The sequence below is a fragment of the Notothenia coriiceps genome, unplaced genomic scaffold (assembly GCF_000735185.1).
Source record: "Notothenia coriiceps isolate Sejong01 unplaced genomic scaffold, NC01 NC01_scaffold00015625, whole genome shotgun sequence".
NCBI classification, from domain to species: Eukaryota; Metazoa; Chordata; class Actinopteri; order Perciformes; family Nototheniidae; genus Notothenia; species Notothenia coriiceps.
Window position 1 is genome coordinate 73827 of NW_011348326.1, and position 15504 is coordinate 89330.

Below are 15504 nucleotides of genomic sequence, written 5' to 3' on the forward strand. Positions count from 1 at the left end.
GTATAGAAGTGTTCAGAGTACACACTGGTAGCAGCAAATCCTCTTTCCACAATCGCAGTGTGCCCCTGACCTACTCAGGGAACTGTATCATAAAATCCATAATACACACAATGTAATACATAAATAATGTATCATAATCTATCCCAGATAAGCATCCACAGCTGTTCCCTATCAGTCCTCTTGTCTTTTCCCTAAAGGACATGGTGACGAGGAGGAAGGCTGACCAAGCTCTCAGTCACTCTCTCTCTCCACCATCTCTCCCCCTCCCTCCCTCCCTCCCTCTTAAACCCACACCCTTGATGCAGGCAGGCGTGCACACACCGGCAGATTGACTCAGCTTCCGCATCGCTCTCCCTTCTCTCCATCTCTGCTGCCTCTATCCCTCCACTGGTGGATTTCTAGCCCACTTCTGACAAACACCGGTAAGAACGAATCATCCCTGCTTCAGTGTGTTTCTCAATGTGTCTGTGTCGCTGTGTCTTTTTCTGCTTCTGTTTTAGAGACAAACAAAGGACCGGGGTGTGGCTGGATGAGCAGGGGTTGTTGGAAATGATGTGAAAACAGGGATGTTGGAGGATGACGAGGGAACAATGGAGATAATGTTTGAATCGTTAGGTTTACTGATTGAATTGAAGAACAGTGAGATTAGGACTGTTGCGGCTGTTGGTAAGATTAAGAAACAATGTGTTGCTAGAGGGTAATCCAGAAAAGATTGTTTCAAGAAATAATTCAAATCGTGGCCTTGTTTCCAGTATGTCTTTTTCTATGTCCAAGGGATTGTATTAGGCCTCCTCTTCTGAATACAGACTAGTGATTTTACAGTAGCTAGGTTTGCAAATGGCTGCAGGCTAATGTGTCACATTTCAGCAGCAGATTCTGAGCAGACTGTGGAAAAGAGATTAGTCAGACCTGCGGCTAGGTCAGGAATATGACTGCAGTGGAGGATTGCCTGAATCCACCACGCTGCAGGGGTGGATGCAGAGGCAGAGTGAGAGAGGAAGAGAGAAAGAGAGGATGTGGAGGAAAGAGGACAAAGAAATCTGGCTCTGAGAGGAGGAAAACAAAGACAAAGAAAGGAGCAGAGAGCTAGGTAAAACAAAAAAGGACCCATGTTCACCAAAAAGGTACTGTGGAATATCAAGAGAGAGCATGTGCTAGACTGCCCCCGCTCACTTGCAGCCATGTCTTCACAGAAAGGTGTGGCTACGACACGTGCTACTCAGTCAGTTACAGAACATTATCTTCAACATCAGACAAAGGCATTTAGATTTTTGACAGCTATTGTGATGACTTGTAATTGCTCTTACATTACAGAATAGATCCAAGACAATGTGCTGCTGCATTGTCAGTATGATGACTGACAGGAAAGGGGGAAATCTCTGTGCTCAGGTGTTTTTCTTTCTATCTCCTCTTTCACAGCCAATATGTCTGACAAGCCTGATATGACGGAGATTGCCCGTTTCGACAAGGCAAAGCTGAAGAAGACAGAAACACAAGAGAAAAACCCTCTGCCCACCAAAGAAAGTGAGTGCCCCTTGTGTGTGTGTGTGTGTGTGTGTGTGTGTGTGTGTGTGTGTGTGTGTGTGTGTGTGTGAGATAGTGTGGGTGTGTGTGTGTGTGTGTGTGTGTGTGTGTGTGTGTGTGTGTGTGTGTGTGTGTGTGTGTGTCTGTCTGTGTGGGTGTGTGTCTGTGTGGGTGTGTGTCTGTGTGGGTGTGTGTCTGTGTGGGTGTGTGTTTCTGGGCAGAAACCTTGTTTCCCCTGCAACAATTTTCCTGGCAGAAGCCACTCATCACTTTCACTGCTGTCAGAAGACTACACGCTTAGCAAGCAGAGCGGAAGAAAAACCATTTGCTGCAACATCAGCACATCATTCATATACAGCTAATGAAAACGCATCACTCTCCCTGTTACAAATTCACTAAACACAAGCCTGCTGACCTAAACTATCTTCTTTTTTCCTCCTCCAGCCATCGAGCAAGAGAGGAAAGGCGATGCCACACCTTGACTTCGAGCACATGAAGAAAAGATGCTGAGATGCCACAGCAAAAAGCACTTTTTTTTTATCATCACAGTATTTCAATCTCTTGCTTTGTCTTCAGAAAAGGTTGCTTTTGAGCATCTCGGGGTGCCGTAAAGTGTTTAAGGCATCCCCTCATTGGGGGTTCTGTGGTTATTAGCTTGGGTGCCTGTCTTGCACTGTTAGCCTATTGCTAACATGTCTCCAATATTGCCAAACTGGGGAGTGGTGTAGTAATGTAGCACAGAGAGAGAGGCAGGCATCCATGCTAGTGGGAGGGAGAGAGAGGGGGGGGGGGATGTCTAAAGATGGGAGCAATCGGAGTCGAATCATGTGGGATGTTTTCTTATTCAACTTTTTACTTTTATTTATGAAATAAATATGAAGACGTGAAACCAGTCAGTCCTGTGCCTATTGCTGTCTCCTTTATGTCTGTGTAACACACACACCCGAGTGCTCAGACATGGAATAAATACACTAATAAAAATGAGTTATCTAGATTACGGATTGATCAGTACTGTATATTTAAGTATACAATTATATTATGATTCACACCATGTGAGTATATACAGAGCCATATTAAAGTCATGATATTTGACAACTACATTATGTTGAGTTATTTGTACAAAAAGGGGCAAAACATATTGCACTGTTAATAATTTAAGAATAAGTGTTGGCTATACTAATATACAAATAATAAGAAGAAGAATCCGAATAATCGCCTCCTAGCTAAACACACACTCGTATGCATTTGAACAGAACATTAAATAAACAAAATAAATTAACTACAAAACTCTAATATGAATGAATAAATTATTTAAACAGAACTCCTTATATCATCTCTTTTTAACTGGCAACAATAAGGCAGCCAGCCTGGGGACATTGCAAGCTATTTTAGCATTATAAATTGATTAATGGACAAAAAAAACTCCAAACATTCTGATAATCAGCTAACTAAAAGCTTAATAATTCTGCCTTCTCAAATGTGTTTTTTGTGTTGCCTTACCCTTCTATTACATACATTTAAAAGGTTTTAGACTTTTGAATGTACCAAGAAAACTATTTGAAGACCGCACCCTAGACTCTGGGGCTATCTTTTAAATATTTGATATCGACCAAATGATGAATGTGCAAATGATGAATTAATAAAAACACTTTTAGATTAAATGTATATGAAAGATGACATGAGTTCCGGCCCTACTTGTTATCATTCAGTGTTTTACAGCAAGATCATAAAGACACTCCAAAAGCAGTGCTGCTGGATGATGTAGCTAGCAGGAGCTAGCTTGTTAGCTAGCAGTAGTTGCATTCCTCTGATAGGCTGGATTATGGTTGATTAAAAAGAGAGGAAGGAGGGGATTGGTGACAACAATATTGTCATAGAGACGGACACCATAAACAAACGCAGCAGTGTACAAATACCACTCTGAATGGACGTTTGGAAAGGGCTATTTAAGATAATATATCAATCATTAAATCTGAATAGGAATTACTGCAGAACGAAATATATTTCATTCAGTCAACAGACTGTTGGATTTACTTCACCAATCAACAGTTTACACCATCTCAAACTGTGCAGTAGGCTAATACCAATCTCAGTATAACCTGTGCCATTATTAAACTGTGCAATAACATTTAGGATTATTACTGTACAATGTATATTTTTATCAACAATCTGGTGTGCATTATTTGCATGACTTATACACCCCTGTATATATTTGTATACACATTTTGTTTAAATGTATTGTAGTAGAACATGCACATTGTTTCTTAACTTAATATGTAAATGTAAATAGGTGGATTTCATTTTATGTAATCTTCTTTTTGCACATTTTTACTCCATATAAATCTTTTAATTATATGTTATCTTTTTATATTACTGACAAATATCGAATTTCCCCCTGTGATAAATGAAGTATTCTGATTTCAAAACAAATTATTATGTTTCTCACTATAAGGGATTTTTACTAAACCTTTTTGCAGTTATGATTTGATATGTTGTTAATGCCGCCTAGTTTATTTATTACATTTTTATTTTGTTTCCCGTAACACCCTCCTGCTACAATGTTAATCTACAGCCCGATCTGTGCCCTGACTGAAGTCTCTGGCTGGCGTCAGCAGTCCTGCCACCCTCCCTCGGCCTGTGAAGCCCGTCACCTCCTGAGCCTTTATTGCTCGATTTCTCTCACTTTGCACTGCCGTAAATCTCCCGTCAACACTCCGTTGAAGGCTTAATGTGTCTGAAATGTCTGTTAGAACAATTTAATTAGTGCGCATTTTTACTTGATGTTATTCCAAGCATGGCGTAACTTAAAAAGGTCCTGACCCTTCCGTCTCCCTCTTGAGCTGGAATACACAAATATGCGTTGAAATACATTCCGAAATGAATAGGGAGCTCTTAAAGTGCTATTATTCTAATAGTATTGTTTTGTTTGATTAATAGTAAAACACCGTTGAATAAATTGTATTGACATAGTTAGGCTACCAAATTGTACATTTGACAGCTGCCAAAAAGTCGGATTAAATAATGTATTAATAGCACATTCATTAAATAAATGTATTTTAATGAAACTTAATCCGCGTGATTTGTCCTTGAAAATTTCGCACCCACGCTGCAACACGCCCATCTGGATAGATTACTATTGTTTGCCCATTCAAATCCCTAAATGAGCCTTCGGTTAGGGACACATTGTGATGCATCACAGATTGATTTTGTATCGCTCGGTATTATTTCCCAACCAGGTGATGAGGGGCTCCAGGTTTCCATCTTATTGCAGTATGAATGCAGGTCATATCTAATTAGTAGGGATTATCCTCACCTACACCTCCTCGCTATTGTGCGGAGGAGCTCGCCCAGTCCTCTGCATATTGCCCGATGCGCAGTGTATTGTTGTTTTAGGGGATTTTGAGTGGTTTAGAGGGGATTTGAAAAGTAAGCGATTAAATGTAAAAACTGTAATGTTAACCAATAACTCGTCTCGCATTAAATCACGGTATGAGTATGGAATGACAGAAACTGGTATGATGACTTTTGACTAAATCAAGGATGATCAGCTAAATGAAATCTAATGAGACTGGATAATCCCGGATTTAATTAATGAATGATCAACTTCATCGATCTTTAAATTTAAAACTACAAATTAGCAGCAACAAAAAAGATGTAACATGCAATCATTTACAATTTTATGGTTAGGAGGACATTAAAGCTGTTATTTGTTTATACTCTTGTAAATTCCAGACTGTTTTCACACCGAGTTGTTTTCCAGGAAAACATCTATTATCCTATTATCAGGACGATGTCAATGTCGCCGATGTGTGAGGGAGTATTTACATGACTATATACCATCAGCTCCTGAAAGACTTTATGACTTTGTAGTCGCAGTCTTTCTCCCTGGGGAACTGGTGCCATTTCCCACACGTTTCCAAGCCGGCTACACATTTAAGCCTCAGCCCGGCATTTTGTCCTGTTTTTCCTTAACGTATAACTGGAGACATATGTAATGTCTTAATGTCTAACAAAGTTGATTATGAAATGTGGCAGGCCTCCGTGCAACAGTCAGCCTCCATTAAAAACAATAAATCCTTGAATTCCAATGGTTTATGTGTCAAGATAGTTTTACAGTGATCTTACATATGTTTCGACGATTCGTCTTCTCACATCATTTCAATATCCCCCACTTGATTTATATTATTGTAAACATATAATCAATTAACTATATTATTGATATTTGGTTCAATGTGTCCAATCATACTGGATATGCGTCCACTCGTCAAGAAAAGTGTTTAGGGATTATAGCCTGAGAACGACAGGTGAATGAATAGGGGAGAGAGCGAGGGGGCTGACTTCTTTGAAGGGCATTTATGCACCGAAGGCTCCTATTTGTCAAAAGGAATGGGCAATCAATGTCGTCGTGGACGCATTTTCACAGTCGACCGTTACCTGCAGGAAAAATCTGTCAAGGGGCCGGACCATATAAATATCATCAGCATGGATTGAGCTAAATCATCAATTGCCTCTCCTCTCTCTCGGCAATAACATCTGGGATTAACAAAAAAAAGTTCTCCGTTTGGAATACAGCTGTTATGGGACCTTTTTATTTCCTAGCCATGGTTCTATCCATGTGCTGTCATGCTCATCTTGCATTGGCTTGGTATGTGACCTACTTTTGGATTAATACGTGTATAACATACTACAGTGTATATGTGTTTACTGGTGGTAAAGTGGCAAGGGACTAACATGGCTTTCTTGTTTTCTTTCTATAGGACGGTGAATAATTTCCTCATGACTGGACCTAAGGTAAATACATGTTGATCAAACTTTCTGGGCACGTTTTTGCGTTGAAACACTCCCGAAAACGCAAATATGTTAGCCGATTAAAAAAAAAAATTAAAAACCTATTCTGAATGATTGAATGCAACAATGACTAACTTTACATTTTATTTTTCTCTCCCTAGGCTTTTCTGACATATGCCGGTAGTGTGCAAGTGGGCACACAGAGCGGAATACACGAGTGTAAACACCAGTTCGCGTGGGAGCGCTGGAACTGCCCAGCAAACACGCTCCAATTATCCACACACAACGGCCTCCGCAGTGGTAAGACATGTAGGTCCATATTCATATCCTTGCATGACTTGCATAAGTGGTGGAGTTGTGGGGAGTTCAACTCCAACAATTGTTCTTTTGCACAAAGTGAATTCTTCAACACGAGGGGATGATGTTGTCTGACCTCCATTGAGAAGAGACACAAATCCAAAGTATAAATAAATTACTGGGACCACAGCAATGAAACACCATACATGCACCACAGTATTGCACCCTTACGCACAACAACATGCCTTTACGCACGGTTTACGCACATTTTACGCACAGTAGTAAACTGCAGCCATTGCTCATTTATCGTTCCCAATTGGAATAAAAACTAATCGACTCTATTTCACTTGTTATAGCAACAAGACAAACGTCTTTTGTCCATGGCATCAGCGCTGCCGGTGTGATGTACACGCTCACCAAGAACTGCAGTATGGGAGACTTTGACAACTGCGGCTGTGACGACTCCAGAATTGGACAAACAGGTAAATATCTATTTTATGCATAATCTATTTAGGTTACCATTAGATTAATTACGTAATATTTGTTTTATCATTATGATAACTAAAACAATGTGTGTATTTGATTCACCAGGTGGTAGAGGGTGGATTTGGGGAGGCTGCAGTGATAACGTGGCGTTTGGAGAGAATATCTCAAAACAGTTCGTGGACGCGCTGGAAGGTGGGCAGGACTCACGCGCAGCAATCAACCTGCATAACAACGAGGCAGGCCGACTGGTAAGATATGATTTTTCATTACTCACTAGATTTTATTATCACTTGTTATGGACAGTGGAAGAAGTGTTCTGACTTTTAACCTGAGTAAAAGTAGCAATTCTACATTGAAAAAGCCCTCTGGCACAAGTAAATGAAAAAGTACCTTTTGTGCGTAATCGGCATTCCAGATTCATATATGTGGAACTCATTTTAATAACTTCATATACTGCAACCGAAAAACATATCGTTTATTTATGACCTGTATTCGTTAATAATCTCTATATGTGAACTACATAGTAACTCAATTCTTTATATAAATGTAGTTGAGTTAAGTATAAAGTAGCATTTGTTGTAGTAAAGTATAGTAAAGTAGTGCAAGTAAGTAGTAAGTAGTAGTACTTACTAGTAAATGTACTTTATTATACAATACCACTATTTATGGACTATCTAAATTCCAATATGAGCAATAAACTGAGGCCAGGGGAGGAAAATTGATGTTTTTTGGGGAAATTTACGCGTGGGATGCAATCCAAGGAGGAGGAAGTAGTGCATGTGTTGTGAATAAATAACCAACTAACACGGTCCCTCTCTTTGCAGGCAATCAAAGCTACCATGAGGAGAGCCTGTAAGTGCCACGGGGTGTCCGGGAGCTGCAGCATCCAAACCTGCTGGATGCAGCTGGCCGACTTCAGAGAGGTGGGGAACTACCTGAAGATGAAATACGAACACGCAAAGAAGCTGGAGATGGACAAGAAGCCGACAAGGTCTGGGAACAGCGCTGACAACCGAGCAGCCATTGCACTAGCTTTTAGGAGCATCGCTCGCACTGAGCTCGTCTACCTGGAGGATTCCCCGGATTACTGCGTCAAGAACCGGAGCTTGGGATTCCAGGGCCTCGAGGGGCGGGAATGTCTGAAGGGAAACAAGAACATGTCCCTGTGGGAGAGAAAGAGCTGCCGCAGGCTGTGCTATGAATGTGGCCTCAAAGTGGTGGAGAAGCGCATTGAGGTCGTCAGCAGCTGCAACTGCAAATTCCACTGGTGCTGCACGGTCAAGTGTGACAAATGTACGCAAGTTGTTACGAAATATTACTGCGCGCGTAAACAAGGTGGCAGGAAGCCACATAATAAAGCCAAGCGCAGGAACCGTGCGCAACGCCACTGACTACTATTTGTTGCATTGGATCTCTATTTCTATTATGGACATTAACAAACATTATTCAGTATTACAAGAATGCAACTTTAATTTTCAACTTGACATATCAACTGACACCTTTTAATGCACTTGTTCTTTTGATTTGATTTTGACAAAACTCTCCATTCATGCTCACTCGTTTGTGTTGGGTTTCAGGGATAACTGGTTTGTTGCGTCTGTAAATTGTCTTGTATTTTATATGTATTCTTAATTGAAATTATAATAAATATTTTTCTACAATACGTATGTCTCAATCCGATTTGTCACTGGCAGTCTTTTGTATATTTGTGCCCTGGTGTCAAACAGCCTTGGGCAAGAAAATAAACTGTCTCCTAATGCCATCCTTTGAAGTGCGCATATAGGCGTTTCCTTAACTCGTCATCCAATCAGCTTTCTCGGACCTAGGGGACAAAGAACAAGAGTCCCATTTGTTATTCATTCATTTAAGAGAGAAAGTGGCAGCACATAGGGCCAAAATATCGAGGTTTCTACTTTGAGGGCTGAAAGGTGCAGGAGAAAATGGTGCACTTATTATTTTGGCTCCTGACTCTTTTACACAAAATGTGTCCGGGACATGCTTGGTAAGAAACGTTTTTCTACTTTGCCTGCATCGTTTCAATTTGTGAAGACCTAAGATAGGCTTTATTGATCTAATTGTTTATCCTCTATCTTGTTCTCAGGGTGGTGAGTAACTTTCTTATGACGGGACCCAAGGTAAATACAAAAGATAACATTAAGTTTAGGATAACATTTCAAAAATGTGAATCAGGCTAAATATAATTGATGTTGCCTCTTCTGCAGACATATCTCACCTATTCAAGAAGCGTGCAGGAGGGCGCAATGAGTGGGATTGAGGAGTGCAGACACCAGTTTGCGTGGGACAGATGGAACTGCCCCGAAAGCGCAACTCAGTTTAAAGGACTGAGACGAGGTAGGTCGAGATTGTAAATGCAATTCCTGTAAAATACAAGTTGTGTGTAGGATTCTAAACGAAAAAAACGTACAGGCATATGTGTTAAGAGTTACACAATTATTGAAGAAATATGTAGGGGCCCATAAATAAATACGAATGCTGGTCTTATAGTTACACAAGTTGCATTGGTTTTAATTATGCCTTATCAGCCCAATCGATTGTTTTAATATAAAAAGTTATAGTGACCAAGTATTGTTTGTATTATTATTGATTACGCAATGCTCACGTTATCCTATTTCCAGCCACCAGAGAGACCTCTTTCGTCCATGCCATCAGTGCAGCGGGGGTCATGTACACTCTGACCAGGAACTGTAGTCTGGGAGACCTCGAAAACTGCGGCTGTGATGTCTCCAAGAACGGTAAAATTGGTAAGGTTTGCACCAAAATATAATCATTGTTTTATTATGACATGCACACAAAACGAATTATATATAATTGTTGTGTTGTGTGCAGGTGGTAGTGGCTGGCTGTGGGGTGGCTGTAGTGATAACGTGGATTTCGGAGAGAGGATTTCCAAACAGTACGTGGACGCGCAGGAGACAGGTCAGGACTCCAGGGCTGCAGTCAACCTGCACAACAATGCGGCTGGGCGCCTGGTGAGTGCTTCTCCCATAACAAACATGTATCTGAAATTAAATCATTATGAGTGGTTTGTAACTTTCCCATGTTTCCAACAGGCAGTGAAGGCAACAATGAGGCGCATCTGTAGATGTCACGGCATGTCTGAGAGCTGCAGTGTCCAAACCTGCTGGACGCAGCTGTCAGATCTCAGAGACATCGGCAACTACCTGAAGTTGAAGCACAGCCAAGCGCAGAAACTTGACATCAACAAGAAGCGCATGCGTGCTGGCAACAGCGCGGACAACCGAGGAGCCATCGTGGACGCGTTCGGCAGCGTGGCCCAGACTGAGCTCATCTACCTGGAGGACTCCCCGGACTACTGCAGGAGGAACACCAGCGTGGGGCTGTATGGCACCGAGGGCCGGGAGTGCCTGCAGCACGGGGAGGGGCTGACCCAGTGGGAGAGGCGCAGCTGCCGCAGGTTGTGTCATGAATGCGGCCTGAAGGTGGAGGAGAGGCGCACGGAGGTAGTAAGTAGCTGCAACTGCAAATTCCAATGGTGCTGCACGGTGAACTGCGAGGACTGTTCTCAGGTGATAGTCAAACACGTGTGCGCCAGGAGGGAAGCGGCTGATGGGCACGGCTATAGACGGAGGTACCGTGGACCCAAGTGAAAAAAAATGGCCTCGTCGTAAAATCTGTTTTTAAAAATGGCCCATGAGCATGTTAAATGTCTCTTTGCACTTTTTTGTATCCTTGTATAAAAACGTACATGTCTATTTATAAATATTTTCTTAAAATAAAATAAAAAAGTTTAAAATACCTCTGAATGTGGTTTCATTTCGGTCAATAAACATTAGAATGTTTCACCTACATCCCAGGGTCATTGGATTTTAAGTGAGGGCACACAAGTGTCTATTAGAATAAGAATGTGGCGAATACACTCAGCCGAGGATTACATGGATAACATGGTGCAGCTCGCACCTATAGCCAAGATGTTGATCCAGCGTTGATCCACTGCCACTTTGATGTCAACGTGTATTGATTTCACTCAAAGAGCAGCAATGCTTTGTAAGAGAAATTACAGGAAGCATTTCCACCACTATAAATTACTTTTAGGGTTGATAATCCAGGACACTACAGCCTGTGCTAACTAGTCTTTTGTAACATCCCACAGGCAATGCAAATGAATCACAATGCATCAAAGAGAGGACAGTGTAACAGCAAATGTGACCCAACTTTACTGTTGAAGCAAATTGGGTTCCAGATATTGCACTGAATCAATCCCACATTGAAAAAAATCATTTATAATCCTTTAATTTGCAAGTAATTAGTTCTAAGAGAAGCCTGGTCTCCGCCCCCTGGCCTATCTGTGTCTGAAGAGCCATTCATCCACCTCCTCCTCTCCTCTACCCCCTGCATCTCCAAAAATCTTCCTCCCAGCTGGACACGTCATAAATCTGCCACTGTGTCAGCTCAATGAGTGATGGCATGGATATTACCTGAATGGGGGGGGGGGGTCCATGCCTAGGGGACAAGAGAGGGGGACGAGGCTGTTTCAGGCAGTTAGTGAGGAGATAAGTGAGAAGTTACAGGATTAGCATTTCATATAGCTTACAGTTGATCAACTGGTGTCAGTTAGGGTTAGGCTGAGACGATATGAATATTTCATTTTAAGATTATCCGAAAAAAAGGTAATGTGACTCCCTTTGTTATCCTGATAATATGCTTTGAATGTCACTCAAACATACTGGAAACACTAAATTTATTTGAGGATTAAATATTCTTTACTGAATCACAGTTAAGACACACCTTTTAATCAAACGAAAAACAAATCTTGTATAGCACAATCATAAATCATAAGGTCCCACTGGTAAAACGATTAATACCATTTTTTAAAAGCAACATTATGCAAGTCTGTTATTACACTCATGATAACTCTAGTATTTCTTTTATAAATCGGACTCAAATTTGAAAGCAAATCGCCACAGATCTGATATTTGAAATTCAACACTAATAACTTATTGGGTTTATGTTGCAAACCCTGATCCAGTCCTATATTGCCAAATCCCCTATATTGATCTCTCCACTCTCATTGGAGTCAGAAAGTACACACAGTTTGTGAAAATTAGACGAATAAGCCCGTAGGCACTGATAAAATAACGTAGCATAATTGCAAACATACCTTTTTAGGGCAAAACGTAATTGAAGCATATGGACAGAAACAACCAGAGGGAAAGTAACACTCCCTCCCATCCTTCCCATTTGTCTGTTTTGCTACTGGGGATGTCCTGTATTTCCCATGATGCCCTGCTGTGCGTTAATGAAGGTTTCGCCCCACTGGAGGCCCTCACCGACCCGCCTCTCCTCTCTGCTCTCCGCTGAGGACATTATTGCTTCCATGTTGTTCCCATACGATTGCTGTTGCTCGATAGTGATTGACAAACTACTGGTAAAGTCCCTTAACGGTGTCCTTTATAGGGGTCAGTGACTCATCCCAAAATATGAATATGAAAATAGGCAGCAGCATAAGATAAGAAGTACTTTATTGATCCCAAATTAGGAAATGTTTCATTGCAGCAGCATAATTGCACATAATTACAAATGAGATAAACAATTATAAAATAGAAACATCTCGAAATAGAAATAAACTGGCATTCGAGAGTATAGGGAATAGATAATATAAAAGAGACTGTGAAGATAAAAAAAATCCATAAACCATCTGACAAAATAACAACAACCTTCAGTTAACCCAATATAAAGCAGGATATTATTTACATTACGTGTGCAATGATCTTATTCTATCTTTTATGTATGTATTTGTCTTACTTTGCACTATTGTGTCTACTGTACTATTTGTTTGCCCTATTTCATGTATTTTAGTTTCTATGTTAAGTATGTTGCATTGTTGGAAGAGTCTAAAATCTAAGGTTTTCCTTGATAACACTTTGCTATTGTGCATATGACCAATACATCTGAAGGTTTTGCCCGCTTGCTTTATAGTTATACCCCATTACATGCCTCCTCCACAGTGGCAGTCTCATGTCTTTCATTGGGGGGGTATGTCTCCCAATCAGGACAGAGGAGGAAAACAGGGGAGGTGATCTCCCGCAGGGACCCCCCAGGAGGACTCATGTATTCACCCAGACAAGCCTGGGGGTCTGAGCGTGATTGATCATCCCCTCTCTCTGCTGCCCTCCTCTCTCACCTGGGTGTGAGATACCATGAGGCCTGTGGCTGGGATACAACAGGACTCAGCTGATATCTCTTCACAGCAACTTGAATCAGCGCCTTTAAAGGAAGCTAGAAGAACATGTGAACAGAAACCACAAGAGAGGCTGTTTAGATCTCACCATATTTCAAAAATGTTTACAGAATCTGCATCTCACAATGATGTTCATGTGAAAAATCTGACACATTAGTTAAAGAAACTAAAAGGATAAGCTGCAAACTTGTGGTGGCGTACTTAGATGTGTGAAAGGAAACCAGCAGGCTCTAAGTTTAGAGTGAGACACGCTGCAGTGTGTGCATAGCGATACGTTTGAGTGCTTTCAAACCACGGAGAGCTACTTTTACACGAGAAGAGAGAAAGTCTAAAGACATAACAAAAACAAATTACTGGAAGAGAGGTCATTTTCGAATGTCCTTTTATAGGTAGGTGGAGTTTGTTCAAGACTTTAAAAGAAACCAGTTTGTGAAGCCGCTGCAACAAATGGAGCTCTGGTTGTAATTAAAGTGTTTATTTGTAAGTGGATGTGATTAATAAAAGAGACGAGGATGAGTTGTAACAACGTGCCCTCTAAAGTGGACGTGATGGGATGGAACCAGCAGAGTCTCGCTGACTACATGAGGAAGGTGAGTATCAACGAGAAGCAATACAAGTGTTTTAGTATTTTCAATAACAGTAAGAAGTGCAGTTCCTTGTCTGTGATATGGGAAGGAATGTATCAGATACATGTAAACTAGGTAAACACTATAAAACAATGCAAGTGACTTGAGTAATGTATAAAATAGTTCAATGTTTACAGTTTGTTTAATTATTCCTATATATTTATATGCTATAACACTAAACTTTACATCTGACATTGAAAGACTGTTCCATTTAAGAAATGTGTGTTATTTCTTATCAGCTCAAGTTATCTGGCTGTGACAAATTAGTAATGAGGAGCAACATGACTGGAGCACATTTCCTGGTAAGTATGTCTATATCTCTGGAGGCCTTTACACATGTTTTACTATTCTGAAATACTAATTATTTTACATATCTATCCTATATCATACAGCAAATGGCATCGTGTGAGCTCCAAGTGTTCCCCAGCCTGTATGTCCCGTGAGTCAGACTTCAAAATATAACTTGATGGACACCAAGCAGTTTCCTATGGAATAAAAAATGGTTTTGTGTCTTCATAGAATAATAACTAAGATCCAGAGTGACATCAACCAGGGGGAGCAGAAGAGGGCTTTTGGTCAAAAGTAAGGAAACAGATTTGAGTTTATAACTTTTGCTGAATGTGAAACTGAAAAACAATTCATAACTTTCATATTTATTTATTTTTTGCGCAGATCAAAAGCACAAAAGTACCCAAAGCAAGGTAAATAACACATGGATTCACCTATTCCACAGATATCATAAAGGTAGACCAATATAATGCTTGATGCTATACTTTTTTCTTTACCTTCAGTCTTACCTGCACAACAGGAAGAAGTTTGGGACTCCGATGAGTTTGTGAGTAACAAGCTATGAGATCATTAGTTTATAAGTTAAGCCACTTTAAATGATAAAAACGTCAGGGTCTTCATTGTGTCCTTCTCTCCTCTAACCCCTGTTAAGTGATACATTTACCAACAGCTACTGTAGTATGTAACAAGTTAAAGTACACAGAACAGTGCACATGTGCTCACTACATGTCTGGGCCGGGGTCAGGACTATGACAGTGATCCTGACAATGGAGGCGGTGTCCAGGAGGAGGACGGCTACATCTGTGCTCAGAGTGAGCCTCAAGACGCAGACGACACGTACGAGAGCTACGAGACGCCGCCCTCTGCAAACACACTGAAGCCCCCCCCACCTCCCAGAGTGCAGCAAAGTCACAACACAGGTAACAGAAAGCATCCTGACAAGCACTGTGCACAAAAAAAGGCATCAGACGTGAAAACATATCGAGCTAGCTTTGAGATTTTCTGCTTTTAAAGTCAAATTGGTTTCAAATTATATTTACTTTTAAAGTAAACATGTGTGATTAGTGAGTGGTTGAATGTGACAAAGTTAATTTTCCCAAGCATTGCTCTACTCCTGTATAGGTAGAATGTTAGGTATGTATCCTTTAGTTGAGTATTTCCATTATATTGTACACACTGTATACATCTCAGTCAAAATGTGTACTTTTTACTTACTTACTCCACTTACGTTCATCTAAAACTTTATAGATTGTGATTACATCGAAAGATGAAAAT

The 15504-nt window shown here is 40.7% G+C and overlaps 4 protein-coding genes across 4 annotated transcripts in view; all 4 read left to right on the plus strand.

The window, feature by feature from the left end:
• The first annotated feature begins 285 nt into the window (after positions 1-285).
• On the plus strand, positions 286-2416 carry tmsb2 (thymosin beta 2). The gene is made up of 3 exons (XM_010775313.1): positions 286-422; positions 1420-1524; positions 1969-2416. Exons 2-3 carry the CDS (start codon positions 1425-1427, stop codon positions 2004-2006), a joined length of 138 nt encoding a protein of 45 aa, XP_010773615.1. The 5' UTR covers positions 286-422; positions 1420-1424; the 3' UTR covers positions 2007-2416.
• Positions 2417-6125: 3709 nt separating this feature from the next.
• Positions 6126-8486, plus strand: LOC104949038 (protein Wnt-8a-like). Its single transcript, XM_010775316.1, has 6 exons — positions 6126-6169; positions 6282-6315; positions 6474-6612; positions 6966-7091; positions 7201-7343; positions 7920-8486. The coding sequence occupies exons 1-6, from the start codon at positions 6126-6128 to the stop codon at positions 8484-8486; spliced, it is 1053 nt and encodes a 350-aa protein (XP_010773618.1).
• Positions 8487-9035: 549 nt separating this feature from the next.
• LOC104949036 (protein Wnt-8a-like) lies at positions 9036-10724 on the plus strand. Its single transcript, XM_010775314.1, has 6 exons — positions 9036-9097; positions 9197-9230; positions 9318-9447; positions 9732-9857; positions 9943-10085; positions 10167-10724. The coding sequence occupies exons 1-6, from the start codon at positions 9036-9038 to the stop codon at positions 10722-10724; spliced, it is 1053 nt and encodes a 350-aa protein (XP_010773616.1).
• Positions 10725-13827: 3103 nt separating this feature from the next.
• lcp2b (lymphocyte cytosolic protein 2b) overlaps positions 13828-15504 on the plus strand; it is a 4027-nt gene continuing 2350 nt past the window's right edge. Inside the window, exons 1-6 of the mRNA XM_010775317.1 lie at positions 13828-13905; positions 14334-14380; positions 14461-14523; positions 14614-14642; positions 14733-14776; positions 14975-15149. Coding sequence (XP_010773619.1) covers positions 13828-13905; positions 14334-14380; positions 14461-14523; positions 14614-14642; positions 14733-14776; positions 14975-15149 — 436 coding nt within the window. The remainder of the gene's footprint in view (positions 13906-14333; positions 14381-14460; positions 14524-14613; positions 14643-14732; positions 14777-14974; positions 15150-15504) is intronic.